The sequence below is a fragment of the Limanda limanda genome, chromosome 21 (genome assembly GCF_963576545.1).
Source record: "Limanda limanda chromosome 21, fLimLim1.1, whole genome shotgun sequence".
In the NCBI taxonomy this organism is placed as follows: domain Eukaryota; kingdom Metazoa; phylum Chordata; class Actinopteri; order Pleuronectiformes; family Pleuronectidae; genus Limanda; species Limanda limanda.
Window position 1 is genome coordinate 8,140,877 of NC_083656.1, and position 17,264 is coordinate 8,158,140.

At 40.2% G+C, this 17,264-nt stretch overlaps 2 protein-coding genes across 4 annotated transcripts in view; one reads left to right on the forward strand and one right to left on the reverse strand.

Moving 5' to 3' along the window:
• Window positions 1–11,722, reverse strand: part of vti1a (vesicle transport through interaction with t-SNAREs 1A) — a 107,264-nt gene extending 95,542 nt beyond the window's left edge. For both annotated transcript variants that reach the window (XM_061094789.1, XM_061094790.1), the window contains exons 1-3: window positions 11,577–11,722; window positions 6,814–6,872; window positions 5,729–5,839 (exon numbers count right to left, since the gene is read on the reverse strand). In XM_061094789.1, the coding sequence (XP_060950772.1) occupies window positions 5,729–5,839; window positions 6,814–6,872; window positions 11,577–11,670 (264 nt within the window). In that variant the 5' untranslated portion in view covers window positions 11,671–11,722. The remainder of the gene's footprint in view (window positions 1–5,728; window positions 5,840–6,813; window positions 6,873–11,576) is intronic.
• Window positions 11,723–11,816: 94 nt separating this feature from the next.
• Window positions 11,817–16,517, forward strand: zdhhc6 (zinc finger DHHC-type palmitoyltransferase 6). 2 transcript variants are annotated; one of them, XM_061094678.1, is made up of 11 exons: window positions 11,817–12,014; window positions 12,987–13,535; window positions 13,661–13,752; window positions 13,939–14,098; window positions 14,247–14,405; window positions 14,536–14,589; window positions 14,859–15,026; window positions 15,172–15,213; window positions 15,472–15,620; window positions 15,706–15,752; window positions 15,854–16,517. In XM_061094678.1, the coding sequence occupies exons 2-11, from the start codon at window positions 13,269–13,271 to the stop codon at window positions 15,952–15,954; spliced, it is 1,239 nt and encodes a 412-aa protein (XP_060950661.1). In that variant the 5' UTR covers window positions 11,817–12,014; window positions 12,987–13,268; the 3' UTR covers window positions 15,955–16,517. The 2 variants fall into 2 exon arrangements, with proteins under 2 accessions (XP_060950661.1, XP_060950662.1); XM_061094679.1 differs by having other exon boundaries at window positions 15,475–15,620.
• The last annotated feature ends 747 nt before the right edge of the window (window positions 16,518–17,264 follow it).

The following is a 17,264-nucleotide window of genomic DNA, read 5'->3' on the forward strand; positions in this document are numbered from 1 at the left end:
TTAATTCATTGCCAATGACGAACACATTACGCGTGACCCTCAGATGCGGAGGCAACAACTAGCTCCAGGGTTTGGAAACAGACAAAAGTGGCTTAAAAAAAAGTTCTTAGAATATCCGTACAACGTGTAGCTCGAGCTTGGTATATAAAGTCAAGAGTCATCTGCTGCTTATTCTACAGTAAGTCAGTTTATTCTAATTGGGGACCAACTAAAAATCTGATTTGCATTGGTCTGCTTTAGTTAATTAATAAAGAAACAAAGAAGAATGCTCCCATTTGATAAAAATCCAATTTGATCACTATCCATTGACAGGTTTTGCTTGAAAAAGTCCAATTCATTAAATAGAGCACTCAATGTCTGCCACGATTGGAAACTACATCTCCAGAAGGTCACTTGATAAGCACTTATGAAACTGATATATCAAGGTAAAAAGAAAAAAATGAAATCAGCACCAATGGCCTTTTCATTCCTTTCACCTCAGTGTACCTGGCAAATAAATTGTTCAATATTTCAAGGCTGGCCGAGTCTTTGGAAATGCATTAATTATCTCTCTGGGCAGAGAGTAGGAGGCATTGCATCCAAAGGTTTTCTCTAAAAGGAAAAGGCAGTCCTACGTGACCGTGACGGCAACTCCTCACAACACCCCGACACACAATCAGAAATTAGAAAGGGAGAGTTGTATCCCTGTGACAGTTGGCCTCGCGACTGAATCTCAGAAACACAAGTGGGAGCAGCTATAGTAATATCAATAATTAAATAAATGTAGATTGGAATGAAAGTCCATCATGATCTCAATGCTTACTGAATAGGCCTATTTTGAAGTGAAGTGTACTTCAGGTGAATAAAAATGTGTCGCCATTACATATTTCACATCTCGTCGTAGGTTGAATAATACAACCATATTTACAAATCTCATATACAGACGGATTAATTACACTGTAATGTGTTTTCAAAAGGAGCAAAAAGGTGATGAATGACATCTTCATGGTCCTTGATGAAACTGTAATACAGCACATTACAACAAATTAACAAAACATTTCCTTTCAGTCAATATTAGAGTTGGTACTGACAACAGTGGCTTAAAAAATCCACAAAACTGCCTTGACCATTACTGGCATGTATTCCCACTTAATGACAGAACAATTTAAAGTATTCTACAATAAAAACTTGTCAGAGCTTGATATTTCATTTCCACAAATTAACCTTAATCGAAGTCAAGGATCCTCGAACACAAAGAGCCTTACATTTTCGAGCTCGAGTGCATTCTAGCTACTGAACAGACAACAAAAAGTGAACTCACCTCACAAAACAAAAGATAAGAATGTCATTCACATTTTGTTTTGCTTTCTTAATTAACTTTCATTGGAAGAGACCACCTAAAGAAAAATACACAATTCAGGAAAGCAGTCCATGAGGCACTCTGTGTGAAATGGATTTTTAACCACAAGGACATTTTGGTAAAATTATTTCTGTCTCAATTACACAGCATAAAGGATGAGGTCAGGCAAAGCAATAAGTGGAAGGATTTATCATAGCGAGTCCACTCATACATTAGAAAGGCAAAGTAATTGGTAAATGTGCCCAATATTGTCCTTGTCATGTACCTTAGGTCGGGGGAAATTCTTAGGGCAACACCGCCATCTGCTGCTAAAAGTGATGAACAGCAACACCAACAAACAAGCAGGAGGGATACTGACCCTCACAAGTTAATGCAACATACTTTGAATCATCTGAGTTCAAATTAAAATAGCAGGTTTTAAGGGCATAGGTAAATATAAAGTAGATTTCAATTTCAGATAATTAGGACTCAAGACAACTCAAAACTGAGCAGCTGTAGAGTAATTACATTGAATTCTGGTATGTACCTTTTAGGCTTTCGATCAACCACAAAGTAATCTCAGCTTTGTTTTATCAATGACACAATGATATAAGGGCTGCAACTCAATGATCATTGTCATTTTTTTTTATTATCCTAATCATTCCCTTGTCAGAGCATTCATAAAAGTGAAAAGTTCTACTTTACTGTCTCACAGCCAAAGGAGAAGTCAGAAGGATTCCCCTGTTTAGGCCAAACAATACTTTCAAACTACTATCACATAAGACTAATAGAGGCAGCAAATATTCACAAATGACAAGCTGGAACTATAGAAGGTGGACATTTGTTATTAAAAATTAAAAAACGCTCAACTATCAAAATAGCTGCCAATATTCTTCTGTTGATCAACTGAGGCATTTACTGATTTAGTATTATAGTTCTACAACTTTAAATCCACGTAGATCAGATTAACTGCAGGTTCACTGAAGACTGAAAAATGTATTCACTCCCATTTACTTAGCCTATTCAACTGAACCATACTGAATCAAGCAATATGACAAACTAGAATGGCAGCTTATATAGTTCATAACTTTCATTCAATCAAGCAGCACCTAATTATACACACTCTTAGATATGAGTCCCCTGTTGTCATCTGGATCCATTAATTATTCCCTAGTAAATTGGTGATCTCACACTGTGACAGCATATGAAAACATTTCTGGAACCAAACCCAGATTTATTGGGTCCTTCCCTGACCCATTAGTCATCCTTCCACTGGGTTTCGTGATAATCTTCCCAGTTTTTGTGTGATGCTTCCAACTATCAGACAAACAAGATGAACACAAACAGATGAAAACACAACCTCTTCGATGGAGGTAAAAACACCTTTAAAAAGGCCAAGAAAATACTTTTTATGTTCAAAAATATTTACGGACAATCGAAAAACACCGGGACAAACAAAAACACCTTCATCTCTGAGCCAATGCTGCTTTGAAAGCCCAAAGCTGACATTACATCATGCCCATGTCACCACACATCACACATTTACAACCAGCGCGGTGCAGACTTTGAGTCACATTGTCAAAATGGGATTGTATTTTGTGCGACACAGCAGACATCTGTGGACCCCCGCCTTCCCCACTGGGACAGACCAAGCGTGGCCCTTTGAAGGCGGTGGCTCTGTTTACGCGATAGATTTCATTAAATTAAGCTTACGTGCGGCCTCTTCTCTGCCTGATCAAAGGCCCGGCTAAGAGCCATGCCATTCTGATTCCCCCCCAACTTGAACTAGCTGAGGCCATCAAATAGGATTTCCATTGTCCTTTCTAATTTTTTTTACACTCTGACTGAAACTTTTTCTCTGGTCAGACTGACTTCCCCTTGTTTGTCATGGCCCAGCACCGTTTAGAGCCCCACTGTCCCCTCCGTTATTGCAATGAAGCCCTCCGCCAATCCAGCAAAGCAACGTCTCACATGTACACCTTCGGGATGCCCGTGTGATAAGTTGTCTTCCTGGATGAAATGGCTGGGGTTGCCGAGGTCGACTCGGGCCCTGTCTGGAAAGGAGCAGAAAGGAGGTCTCAAGCTGGCACACCGGTGGTAGGAAGACTTCAAACCACGGGTGAATGGGAGGATGAGAGAGCAGGTTAAGGGGGGAGACACCCGTGGGAGGCCAGTAGGGGGTGGGGTTGGGTAGTGAGGGAGTGGAAAGACCTTGATATCCACGGAAAGCACAACAAAGCCGGAGCTTTTTACATTAAAAAGAAAGGAGATTGCCTTTTTTCCACTCGACGCCTTTCGAGCCCAGTGTCATGTCCTCCCTAGGCCTGCAGGAAGTGAGAGGCTGAGCTCGGCTATAGCATTTGGCACATCTGAGGCACATCTGAGGGGGCTGAAGTTCCTGCCGTCTGAACACTTGCCTCAAATTTGCAGGAGACCAGACGTACTAGATGTTACTGTGCGGAGTGGATGATCCCAGTTTAAATGTACACTGATCTGACCGTACCACACATGGAGGTGTAAAAATGGAAAATTACAGTCAAACTGAGCAGTCACAGTGTGAAGCAGGCCAATATTCTTTTATTCTTCTGGCGGTATAAGACAATGCTGCTGCTCCTTCCTGCTGCAGCCTCTGTGTTTTTAGGGCCTGACACATACAACTTGTATTCAGTCTGTCAAGTATGCAGTTATATAGGAATAGGAATGAGGACCTAATCGTGTTTAGCTTAACGGAACGAGCAGATGAATGCAGAGTTTTTCCACGTTACAGAAACACTTTTGCCCTGAAGACGGGAATAAAAATGAAAAGTATGGAAAATTAGCGGCGGTATCAGCCACAGCAGGTGTTAAGTGCTTGATGATTACGCGCGGTAAGTGTGGGGAGAAGAAAAGTTAAAGATTAATCACCAGCCAATTAAATGCCCATGGTGAGGAAAGCAAACTGTCTTGGCACGGAGATCTCCTCTGTGATCTCAGCTAGCACATCTCAGTGGTGTGCTCGCAGATCACTAGCGCGATATCTCCATCCACACAGCTTGTTTGTGCACGTCTGCTTGTTTGTTCTGCTCTTGGAATAGTGAGGGACCGGGGGAAGGGTTGGGGGAGATGTTATATTTCTAAATTTAATTCAATACAGGTTTTCAAAAGCATATAGAGGTTAATGATATTCGATACTGATCAAATGTTTGAGATAACGATAAGGGTGAAATATGGGCTACAGTAGTACGAGACTCATGGAGCCTGTTTTACATAATGTCTAGAAGAATATTCAGGTTAGATTCAAGTTGGTCTCATGCTGGTGATTCCATTACGTGTGTGTGTGTTTCTCACATCTTTAATTTCATTTTATAACAAAGAATTCTGATTATAATGACTTTACTTTGAAAAATTGTGCATTTTTAATAATCACTGTTACTGTTGTTTCTTCTGATATTTAGCTATGTGAGAAAAAAGTTGCAGAGAAAAAGTTTAAATTGGAGACGGAACCTACACCTGCGCTGCTTTTCAAAGTTTTTGAGTAAATTAGATCATAAGAAAACCACATTGAAACACCAAGGTTAAATTCTGCTCCTGTCCCAGGTCAGGCTTAAGTAAATCCATTTAAAAGTTCTTTCAACATCCAACTCCGTATATTTACCTCTATAACCCTGTCTCAGGTTGTGTGGAATGACTGGTCTGCTCTCGAGCTCAAGGTCAACAGCTCTCACACTGTGGATTTACTATCACGTGAGCATCAGCACAACAAAACTGACAACGGAAAACCAGAGCAGATGAGAGACGAAAAAAAAGATATCATTAAAGATACTTGCTGTAAGGTAAGTATCTGAAAACAGAGATAATATTTTAAAGATATTTACATCAGGGTAACGAGAAAAGACAAAACAAATAGAAAATAAGATCCATTTGCAATGAATAATTTCTGACTTTCAACACGTTATTGATTAAGCGGAGTACCTTGAGATGTTGGTAGCAAACATTGTGAACTATAGCAAGTGACCCAGAAGACTGTTGTGTTCATTAAGCTTTGATGTAGGCTAGAGATCAAGTCAAGACATACAGCGATTTATGAATTACTAAACAAGGCCAGAGTCTGCAGCAACAACACAAACACACACACACAACCTGTTCTCGATAGGCAGCGCTTTCAAGTTCAAATACAAACAGTGAATTAACCTCGGTGGATGCGCCACTGAGCTTCAGCATTGGTCTGCTCGTGTGTGTGTGAGTGTGTGTGCGTCTGTGTTTGTGTGGAGTCCAAACAATGGATGTAGATACAGACACGTGACACCTTGAAACGATGTATGTTAATGCAGTATGTTGTGTTAAATAAATGTATATACACCTCAAGTCACACTTTATCCTAAATATCTTCATATGATAATTTAAGATTCAATGAAGTGTTGAAATACTTACAAAGTCTTTCTCCAACTTCTCCATTTCCTGCTTGTAGCTCTTCAGTCGGCTGTTGAACATTCCTCGACTCTGGATGGGAATCTCCCGCACCTCCAGGTCCATCTGCTCCAGCTGAAACCCAGAGTTTATCCACTTAATTTGACAAACATTTCAAAACATTTTGAACTAGTGAACACTTAAGCATATGATGTACGCTGAAGGGATACAAAACATAACTAAATGTTTAGGGTTTGAGCTCATTCTGATGCTAATTCACATCCTGAATGTGAAAGAAACAGCAGAAAATGCATTTTTATGAGAATCATTGTCAAAGCACTCGGTGAGAAGATGCTAAAGCAATCTAGGTCTCATTAGTCTCTTTCCATCCACACAATAATGTAAATGTTGCATTGCTGTGTCTTGCAAAAAAGTTTCCAATCTATGATAAGAACAAGATGCTCAGGACAACTCTAAAACAATAAACTTTTTTTAAATAAGTTTGTTCGACAGCATTAATTTCAATTTGATCCGGTGCTGAAGGTAAAAAGAAAAATGCCTCCCGCTCGCGTCACTCAGCTGCGATAAAAGTTGCGACAGTGGAAGTCGGTTCTGTAAATAAATTCACAATCAAATATGAGGGCGTCTTCAATGCAGCGACGTGTAAGGGCGCAACAATGTCACAGTGAATGAAGTAAAAGTACATTTGATTCATGGCTAGACAGGTCTCTCCGTGGCGGATTTGGAGGAAACTAATCACCGTGACATAACAAGACAACTGCGACAACAATTTGTCTCTGTCAGGTGACTTTGCTCATTTTTAAACAGCAACATGAAGACTCCCACCTCAAGATAATGGCTTGAAATGTGTCATAGGGGTGTCACTTAAAAGCAGATTACGGGAAAGCAATCGTGTGAGGAGGAAGCCTCCGTTCTGCAATGTGAAGTGTGTGTATGTGTGTGTGTGTTTGTGTGCACGCGTCTGCATGTCATGTCACCACGATACAGGTGCTGTTGTCTGGTGCCAGTGAATATTGTCTCCTCCCTCTTTCCACAAATTCATTATTTAGGAAATGGGAAGAGGAGAAAATTACTGATCAAAGACGTACCAACTCTCTGACTTCTTCAAGCTGTTTGTCGACATTTAGAACCAGCTGCGTCTTCTCCTCTGAAAGGGAAAAAAAACAGCAACATATTGATCAGCCGACAGAGGAACAGCGATTCATGACAACAACCCAACTCCCCCACAACAGGGGAAGAGACGGGGGAGAGGGAAAGAAAGAGGCTGGGAGAAAACAACACACGAGGACACATTTGAAGATATATTTACACATTCTCTCCACACGACAAGCCAACATTTGATGTCTCTTAGTTATTGGCGTCTATGAGGCCTTTGTTGGTTTCTGTTGAGGAGCGGTGAGACACCTCGTGCCAACTCAAAGGGAAGGGAGGTGTCAGCTTTGCTCACTTGCCAGAAGTATGAGTCCCACTCACAATGACTAACGCGCCGCTCTGCACCTCACCCCGTGGCTGCTCCTGCACATTACCCATTGAAACTCATTAGGACTGGCGAGAGTTCCAAAGGAGCGTGTCGACTACAGTTCATCCCACTGTTATTTAAGGCAGCAACATCCCCGCTTCATTTCTGTACATACAAGAAGCTTTGTTCTGAAATTAGCTCTTTGCCATGAAAGTGAACCCCATGAAACGTAGAGGTTTGGTTTGGTTGTACAACAATCAAGCGTCGACATACTATTAAAAAATGGTAAAAAGGGCCGAAAATGTATTAAAATCTGTGAAATACACAAAAATAATTCGCTTGAACTTATAATTAAGATGTTAGTGAGGCACTCACTATATTTACATGGACACCACTTTTCCAATATCAATCCCAACTCAGACAATAGAAAGATTTCTAATTACCTTAGCCCAAGTTCATGCCTCGAACAAGGAATAATCCAAGTAAGACGTGCAGAGTCTTCTTAACTCAGTCACATTATGTAGACATGTAGGCTATAGATCTTTATCACATTATTACCTCCTAGTTTTTGCATGATTTTGTAACAGGGACAGTACAACAGTTACCAGCTGCTTGACATCATGATGAGACAATGCTCTGTAAAACATTTAAATGGGAAAATTAATGGAATATTCCGAATATTATTCTTATTCAGAATAAGGCAGACGGTTAGAATTTTGCTGTCCATGTCAACATAGTCATGACAGTGGGAGTCTCCAAAATATAAAATAACGGTTAATACAATATACTAATCATCATATTATCAATTTTGTTAGTTTGTATACAAAATATTGTACTATTGTATTAGGTAAAACAATACAGGTTGATCAAACTGGGACTTTACTGCTGAATAAACTTCACAAGAGAGAGTCCTCTCTACAGATTTAAGAACATAATTCAGGTAGTGAAGTGACAAGGTAATGCGATATCAGAGAAAATTAAGAGGACATGTATTTGAACACAGGCAATGTCAGTAAACTGATTTTGGCATCAGCAGAAATGAGGGGATCCTGTTCAGAGTAATTCAAAAAATCCTAACAAGGATCACTTCAACTGAACTGAAAATATCAACAGTCCTGATAGCAAACATTCAGCAATGTAAATACAGAGTCAACTAAGCCAAGAGCTTCAAAGTAAATAACAAAGAAATAACTAAATCAAAGCTCAGATCATCATTTTCTCCGGCCTCACAGAGCAGCGTTACCTTTGGCCAGTCCGAAGATTCATTTTTAAAACCCGTGTCCAACCTCACAACCTACACAGTAAACAGCCGGAGGCGATTCACACAAGGGTGAGATGGAGCTTCCTCGCTCAAACTCGGGCCCAGGCCAGAGGGCTGTGAAATATATATGGATTATTACCAAGACTACAACTTGCCGAAATATGGCAAATAACAAAAAAGGAGTGCTTGGCAAAAAAAAAAGATTTGAGTTGCCATGATTGACATGCAGACTCATGGCATGAGCTCAGAAAGGTGAAAAAAAGGACATTCGTGTTTCGTGGAAAAAGGCCTATTTCAGTGTATTCTTATTCAAATATTCCTTGTACCTCAGTTTTTGGTGAATGGTAACAAATAAATATATAAGTACACATTCATTTGACTGTTATATGAATGAAGACGGTCATGGACATTTTTTTCCCACACGCCACGGCCATTATCAGCAATTGTGCACATGTGAAGTAAAGGCATACAACAACAGCACTGACAAAAGCCTTTTGTCTGGAGCAATATTAACGTATTAAAACGAGGGGCTGTAAAACCCCAGGCAAAATTCGGCTACTTCAGGAAGAAAAAGCCAGAGGGACTTAAGAAAGGAAGAAAAGAAAAACGTTAACGAGGAGGAAGGGAATTGAAATTCAACTATAAACTATTCTGTTGGTGGCAGAAAAACGTAGAACGGGCACTTATGGTTTCTGGCTTTGTACATATTCATACCGGCTTACTCCGACACAGTTAACAGATGGTGAGAGGAAGCAATGTGGAATTGCTCGGTGGAATGGGCTGCCATGAATCTTCAAAGATGCCAATTGCACACCAGAAATATTCAGTCAGTCGAGGTTTTTGTGAGAGCAAGTGGCCTTTGAAAAACCAATGTGCAAGTGTGAGCCTCGAGTAGAAGATTAGCATCCTCAGTAGGGGGTAGATGCAGATTTTAGCAATCAAAACTAAACTAGTAGAGTCAACTAGATGTAGACGTTACAGTTACCATCACAAGTACGGTGGCTGATGTACAAAATGTCGATGATGGATGGATATCTTACACACATTTCGAAAATATGCAGCTACGCATTTCTCTCTCGAAAATCCCAGTGGAATTTAGAAAAGAAAAGAAGTTTGAAATGGGAATTGAAAACTGATTATGAGTTTATATTTTTACATAATTAAATCAATATAAGCTTGTTGAGTATTTTACATCCACTTCTAACTGGGATAAGTATTCAGCGCAAACTCAAAGTTATGAGGTTGTGTGTGAATTGAAAAACTGGGTTTCTTCTGGGTACAGAATGACAGAAACACAAATAGGCCGATGAGACCGGATGAATTTTGCCGTGAAGTGATGATGTCTTTTTTAATGGCTCTTTAAAACATCATCAGTATCTGAAAGTCCCTTGATGGTATTCTGAAACATTACAAATTTAAGTTCTAGAGGAACAAGAAAACCATTTGACAAGAAACTAAGTGCATCAGCTCAACTAGACACAATTTGTCTCAGGAAAGCTATTGGAGTCTTTAGGCTATACCAGCAATACTGTGAATAATTTTGCTTTCAATTACACTTGCTGTTATCAGCTACTTGTCCGTAATATTGTTTTTCTAATTTGAGGCTTGCATATGAAGGTATAGCTGGATGGAAGGTAAATTATAATGTAAAGTAAAATAAGAAGGACATATTTCTTAGCCCTGCATCTGTGTCTTGCTTTGTGGAAGACTGAATGTGCAGCAGCCCCACGTGGATGTGTAATCTATCACATCCTCTTTGCCCTTTATACAGAGAGCTGTATAAACACCTTCTTATCATCATTGATTGCTGTTATGGTTTTCCCATTGTGTAGTTGTGTTACAATGTGAAAGAGTTTCCACCCTTTTAATGATTAAAGGGATTCTGAGTGGGACTCCATAACTGTCATCTCATTAAAATCACATTGATCACACATGTTCATTGTCATCCCGATGTTCTCTCCCTGTTTTGATGTCTTTCTTCAAAGTATATTGACCCTATGTGATGGAAATAAATTTTAAGAAGTTGCGTCAATATAAGATCAATACTTAACATGTTGTTTACTACATTCATGGCAACAAAGCGTCCACATCGAACAACCTGAAATATGTATGAATCACCTCTACATGACCACCACTATGAACTTAATTATTTACAACAAGACATGCTATGCGCTTTACATTTTTACAATGTTCGCAAGACCCAGTTACATGATCTCAGACACAGAATCAACAGCACGATACAAACACAAATCCCTGAATTCAAATAAACTCTTACCAAACAGAGCATGTGGCCGCCCGGTAACTAGGCTGACATGCAAAGTGTCTCATCGTTCTTCTTTCCATCTATTGTGTAGACCCACATATTAGATTTCACAGTAACTGGGGTAGAACCTGTTCAAACATTTATTGGACAGAGGGGAGTTGAACAACAAGCTCATTCACACCTAAGGCCATTTTATCATTCACCGATATACCAGGCACGCAGTGGTAAAATGAAACATGTCATCAGACCTTTTGCAAAGCAGACAATTTACATGTCGGGAGCAGGAAGCACACGCGTGTATAGAATAACATTAACAATGGTTCTCCTCTTTGTTTGTGTCCCTTTGAGACAGTATGCACAATATAATAGCCCTGAGACTCGCATAGAACTTAAAATACAGGCACGATTAATGATATCAATTACAGCTTTTCCTGTTATTATAGTCAGTGTGTGTTTTTTCCCATACAGGTCTGACCTCTTGTTATGAAGTGACAGTACCTATTACTCTATGCTAGATGTGCCTAATTTCTCATTTTAATACTTCCATTATTAAAGGTAGTAGCTTGACAAAGCAGGTGCATCTTAACTAAAGGGAAACACATTATATTATGTCATTAAAATCAGTGTTTGCCAGTCACACTGATTTCCATCAATTCCAGACAAAACTAGACAGCAACAGGTGGTGTGGTTGCCCCACACACAACTATAGGAACACTGTAGATCAAGTAAAGCGTTTTAAACCATTAGATAAAATGCTTTATTGCTGAAACGTCACAGGTAAGCTACACCTGCTACCGTTAGCTTCCTAGCTAAACAGCTAGCTAGCCGCAGCTAAGCGGTTCCAGCTCATGAGCTCAACCCGTCTTACCTCCGCTCAGCTTGGGAACTCTGCCGATTTTGTTGGTTATCTCGGCCGTGGCGGTGCCGAAGTCCTGCTCGTAGGCTTCGAAGTCTGAAGACATGGTCGAGGTTGACAGCTAGCTCAGGATGATAATAACAACACGGCTCGAATGGAGTCCTTTTCCTGGAGTCGCACTGAAATGTGCCCGGCAAGAACCTGAACTTTGTTTTTATTTTTATTCCCCCACTGCAAACAGTCCCATGGAAAACACTGCTCGGCTCTTATGGGTTTTTCCTCTTTCCGTTTTGTTTTTTGAATTAAATAGATTCACACCTTTGTTAATAATTAAATAGTTCAAAGGAAAACAATGTGTCCGCTTCGGGGAGGAAGTTTCTGAAGCACCATGTCCAACGTTCCTCCTCATACTCAGAAGAAATTGGAGAAAGACAATAAGGAAGTGAGCAGGTTGGTCTTTTTAATTTCCCTTTGTCTTCCTCTATTTAAACCTTTCTCGAATTCATCAGTAAACATTTGTTTTACTGTCAATATTCTGAATTAATCGTGTTTGTGTATTTTCTCCATCTTGTGGCAACAGCCCAAGCCGGATGCGTTAGTCTTGACTAGCTGGTGAACAGGCTAGCGAAGTAGCTAGCTGTTAGCCCTGTTGCTAAAAATCAATAAAACACGTTTAGTCAAATGTGTTGTCATTTATTATTGTTAAGCCCCACTTGTCCGGCGTGTGATTGACACACACTGTGCTCGGGATGTAACGTGTTGCATGCGAGGGTTTCTCCGTGTTGCTGTGTTTTCTTCCGGATGTTGAATTAGCTAGCTCGGTGTCATGAGCTAATTATACCCAGAGTAGCCGGTGAGCGTTGAAAGCTGTGGATTTAAGTGCAACACTGGTGTGTAGTGTGTTTATCAGTGTGTTGTTGTGTCTCCATCTATTAGGTCCTGATGGTAAAATACAGTTTTGATCAATAAGTTAACTATTATTACAATAGAAACAAGAGATGGTGAAATGCTGTAAACATACTGATGTAATACGTTAACCTCATTATTAAGGGCTGGGAAACGAAACAATCATTTTCTTGATGTAATTTTCAATCAATGGCAATATAACAAAACATCCTTATATATCTATATGATGCTTATGCATTGTGAAAGCACAAGGAGGAGTTAGAATGTAATGTTCTAGCTCAGGTTTGTGAGTGTTTGTCATTCTCCGTCCATAAAGAAGGGAGCCAAAATATGTCTTAAGAAGAAATAGTAATTTAATATGAAAATTAATCGTAATAGTCTCAGCATAAGGTTAGGGTTACGGGCTAGCTTTTGGCACTGAAAGCATTACCATAACTGAAACCAGATACTAGGCAATGTTGGATCAAAGGATCAATGGTTCTGACCTTTGTTTGTTTGTTTTTTATTTCACTCTAGATGGGGAATCTGAGTTTGTCACAAGGATAGTGTGCTCCGACATTTGGCTGGAGAGGATGCTGCTCTTTGCCACGGCAAAGACCAATGGGACACGGAGAGCCCCAGTGATTCAAGACCAGGAGAGCTGCCGGCTACTGAGAAGACGAGAAAAAATATGTGCATCGTCCCCACCGCTGTCATTGCAAGATAGCAGAGGAACAAATTAACACGTTGTGGAAACTTGGTCAATACATTTCAGGACTCAACTGACCAACATATTGGTTCTAAACGTGTGGCAACAAAATGAACTTCTTGTCAGCTTTTGTGACTTTTGAGAACCTCCATGAGGTTCGGAGACTGTGCCACTGGGGACCAGTCATAGCCCTGTCTGTCATTGCTATATGCTCCACCATGGCAATTGTGGACTCCATTATCTGGTACTGGCCCCTAGACACTACAGGAGGAAGCATTAACTTCATCATGCTCCTCAACTGGTCGGTCCTCATCCTCTACAACTACTTCAACGCTATGTTTGTTGGACCTGGAAACATCCCTCTTGGATGGATACCAGTAAGGACAATGCTCTATTACCATTTTTACTCAAAGAACAGTTCAGTACTATACTGCAGAGTGAAACTATTATATATTTGGAAAGTTGCATCTGATATTTTTGTCACTTGTTTATTCAAAAACAGGAGAATCAACCGGAAAGGCAGTACCTACAATACTGCAGAGTGTGCCATGGGTACAAGGCCCCCAGATCCCACCACTGTCGCAAGTGTAACAGGTAGTTGCATTTATTACCAAAGTAACAGAGGGTCGTATCTCACATATGACATTTACTGAGAAAAATAAGATCACAGAGATGGAGCCATGAACGCAAAGATGAAATTTCTAGAGCAAGAAACTATAGCTGAGTCATGGTTGTGCATTTCCCCATCATTCCTCTTCTCCTCTGCCTCCCCTCCCACAGGTGTGTGATGAAGATGGACCACCACTGCCCTTGGATCAACAACTGCTGCGGCCACCTTAACCACGGCTACTTCACCAGCTTCCTGCTGCTGGCTCCTCTGGGCTGCTCGCACGCTGCCTTCATCTTTATAATGACCATGTACACGCAGCTTTATGAGAGGGTGAGTGGTCTCCTTACCCCACTACACAGTGCTATTGCTGGCTTACCATCCTCACAGGTTATCTCGAGCTAAAGTTAAGCAGTTTATTTTCCCAATTGGTACAGAAATTACCACACACATCAAGATCCGTTCTTTTTCCTCACTGCAGATTTCATTTGGCTGGAGCACTGTGAAGATTGACATGAGTGCCGTGCGGCAGTTTCAGCCCCTCATGCCCTTCAGCGTTCCTGCCTTTGCTGCCACACTCTTTGCCTTAGGCTTGGCCCTGGGTACCACTATTGCGGTCGGCATGCTTTTCTTCATACAGGTAAAGTTTGTATCTGTGTTTTTAATTTACACACGCTGTTGGCTATTTTTGACCTATTCTAAATACCAGAGTTCATTTTTAAAGAAAATATTAGTTTTCTCTGATAATCAAAACAGTCTTTCCTTTTCAGATAAAAGTCATCTTTCGAAATAAGACCTCGATCGAGTCGTGGATCGAGGAAAAGGTCAGAATCTCTCAGTGACTTCGCTTTATGTTGATATTTTGATGTTTGTATAATTTAAATCTAATGACTCTTTTTTTAGTGTTTGATCTAGAAAAAATACTCTAGGGCTTTTTAATCCTCACAGTATTTCAGGATTATAATAAACATAGTTTAATCTTTTGTTAAAGTTCTTTTCGGAATCAGCTATCAGTACAATGTGGTTTACTGATTACAGAAACATGACACCACCGCACCCACCTGATCCCATTCACTGTGTTTTTTTCCGTTAGGCCAAAGACAGAATACAGCACTACCAAACAGGGGAGGAGTTCATCTTCCCCTACGACCTCGGCAGCCGCTGGCTGAACTTCAAGCAAGTGATCACATGGACAGGGATGCCCAAGGGTGACGGTATTAAATGGCCAGTCCATCCCAAGTGTCACCAGCACACCTTAACTGTAGGTTTGGGTTTTTGTTTGGTCTGTTACTCCCCTTATGTGATAATGGAAAATATATAAAAGAGAAGTTATCATAAATCTGTCAGACCCTTTATACATTTCATGTGAAGCAGTGTGATTAATAGTGTTCTTCCTTTCTGAACAGATTGAGCAACTGAAGCAGAAAGCTGATAAACGAGTGAGAAGTGTAAGTATCTGCCAGATCTGTATTGTGACACCGATGTGGTGTTAATTTACACAAAGCACAGACACACAGGAGTAGGATCTAGGCTGGAATGGCAAGGCTCTGTATGACCCCATTTGTGTTGTCTGATAAGAACCTGTGCCATTTCATGTAAGTATGACCAGTTTCTGGCTCATAAACACACATCCTGTGTCTATCTTGTATGAGTCTAGTTGTTGTTCGAGCATTAGAATAACCACATATCCTGTTCGACTCGGCCAGCAGGTCCAGTACCAGGCAGTGGAACACTATAACGGAGCTTGCTGCCCTCTCAGCAAGGGTATCCAAACATTTTTCCGAACCCCCTGCACCGAGGAGCCCAGGATCCCGCTCAACAAGGGGGACACCATCCTCGCCACCCGTGGCACCAAGTGAGTTCATTCAATTATTGAACAAAACTATTATTTTTGGTCAATCTGGGAATTCCCCACTTAAATTTTGATTGATTCTCTTTAGGTGGTGGATGTATGGAGACAAAGTTCTGAATGAGGATCAAATGAGAGGTAAAAATGACAGCATAACAGCTGCTTTTGCTGTAGTTTGATTCATATTTTATTTAAGCTTTTAAATTCAGACTAAAAATGTCTTTCTGTTTTTCTTCCAGTGGGGGAGCGTGTCAGGGGATGGTTCCCAAGGCGATGTGTGGAGAAGTGCCATTATGACACAGCTGCCAGCGATAGCACCAGCGAAAAGAAAGTAAATTAATGTATTTCAACTGGCTTTATGTCGAGCAGGGGAGTTCAACTGAACAGAAGGCGTCGATCTTCATTATCATGCATCCACCGAAGATGTCATGCCTCATGCTGCAGGCTCACCATCAAGAATTGCATTCTCTGATTTAAAGTTTCTCCAGACATTTCAAGCCCAACTTTAATTTGTTTTTAAAGGTCCATCGTTCCCTAAATCTTACCGAGCACTTTGCTGTCATTTCACGTCTTAACGAGAAGGACTCGTCCCCCCGGGTTCAGTTTGACTCCTCTGACCAAAAAGTGAAAACCCAGCAAGAGTCTTAATTTTCCAATAATTGCCACCAGGCTTCAATGTGACTTCATTTGACTTGTGATGACTTTTTACTTGAATATGTTGTGTTTACTGGTTGATGTCCTTTTTTGCTATATATGCAAATGCCTCTGTCCAGCTAACCCCAGGGCTCCTTCATGCAACTCTTTCTACAGTATGGACATAACATGGAATTTCTTTTTATTATTTTTGTAAAAACGAAATGTTTGCCTCAAAGTATAAATTAAAAAAAGAAACCTTGTTCAAGAGTTGTCTTGTTTTATGTCTCCTTTAATAATAGGTATATGTATCTGAACGATGGGGCTTGGTACCAAATATTTGCACAACATGAGCCATATTTATTTTTCAAATGAGTCTGCATCCGTAGAACTTAGTGCACACACCCTGAGGATATCAAACTGGAACTTACAAGAGTTCAGGCCTGAAGGTGTGGTGGTTTGTTTGGTTTGTATACACGTGTTTCCCTTTGGCTTTTCTGTTTAAATTCAAATGTTGTTCTCTTTTATAATCAGGCCTTTGACATCATGTCTCTTCCCTCAATATATTTCTATTGCATTACCTTTTATTCATGATTCTCTCTGTGTGTTACTATGATTTATCTGCACATTTATTTATATATTATTGGATATACAACCAGTTCTTCTCCTAGTAGAACTCCACGGACCCATTATGAACCGCACTTTAACTAGGGTTTAACTCTCTAAACTGCAATATTCTCACACTGCAATACGTATGTTTACACTGTCTTTATTCCATTCATAAGTTCTATTATCCTTACACTGAAGTATTGCATGTGACTTACTACTTACTGATGCCTATTTTGGACTCTTACTGCTGTAATATTGCAAGTTTCCCCATTGTGGGACTAAAACAGGATAATCTTATCTTTTATACATTGATAGATTTGTATTGTGATGTATTTGACATAGGTATTGTTTTATTTACATTTTACATGTGTGTGTTTACGGGCTGGGAATAAGAAAATGTTGAAAACT

What these genes read in the sequence shown, in the direction of transcription:
- zdhhc6 (XM_061094678.1), top strand. Translation starts at nt 13,269, where the DNA reads ATGAACTTCTTGTCAGCTTTTGTGACTTTTGAGAACCTCCATGAGGTT. An exon ending in GCATGCTTTTCTTCATACAG is followed by an intron (nt 14,406 to 14,535) that starts GTAAAGTTTGTA and finishes TTTCCTTTTCAG; the next exon opens with ATAAAAGTCATCTTTCGAAA. An exon ending in CTCGCCACCCGTGGCACCAA is followed by an intron (nt 15,621 to 15,705) that starts GTGAGTTCATTC and finishes GATTCTCTTTAG; the next exon opens with GTGGTGGATGTATGGAGACA.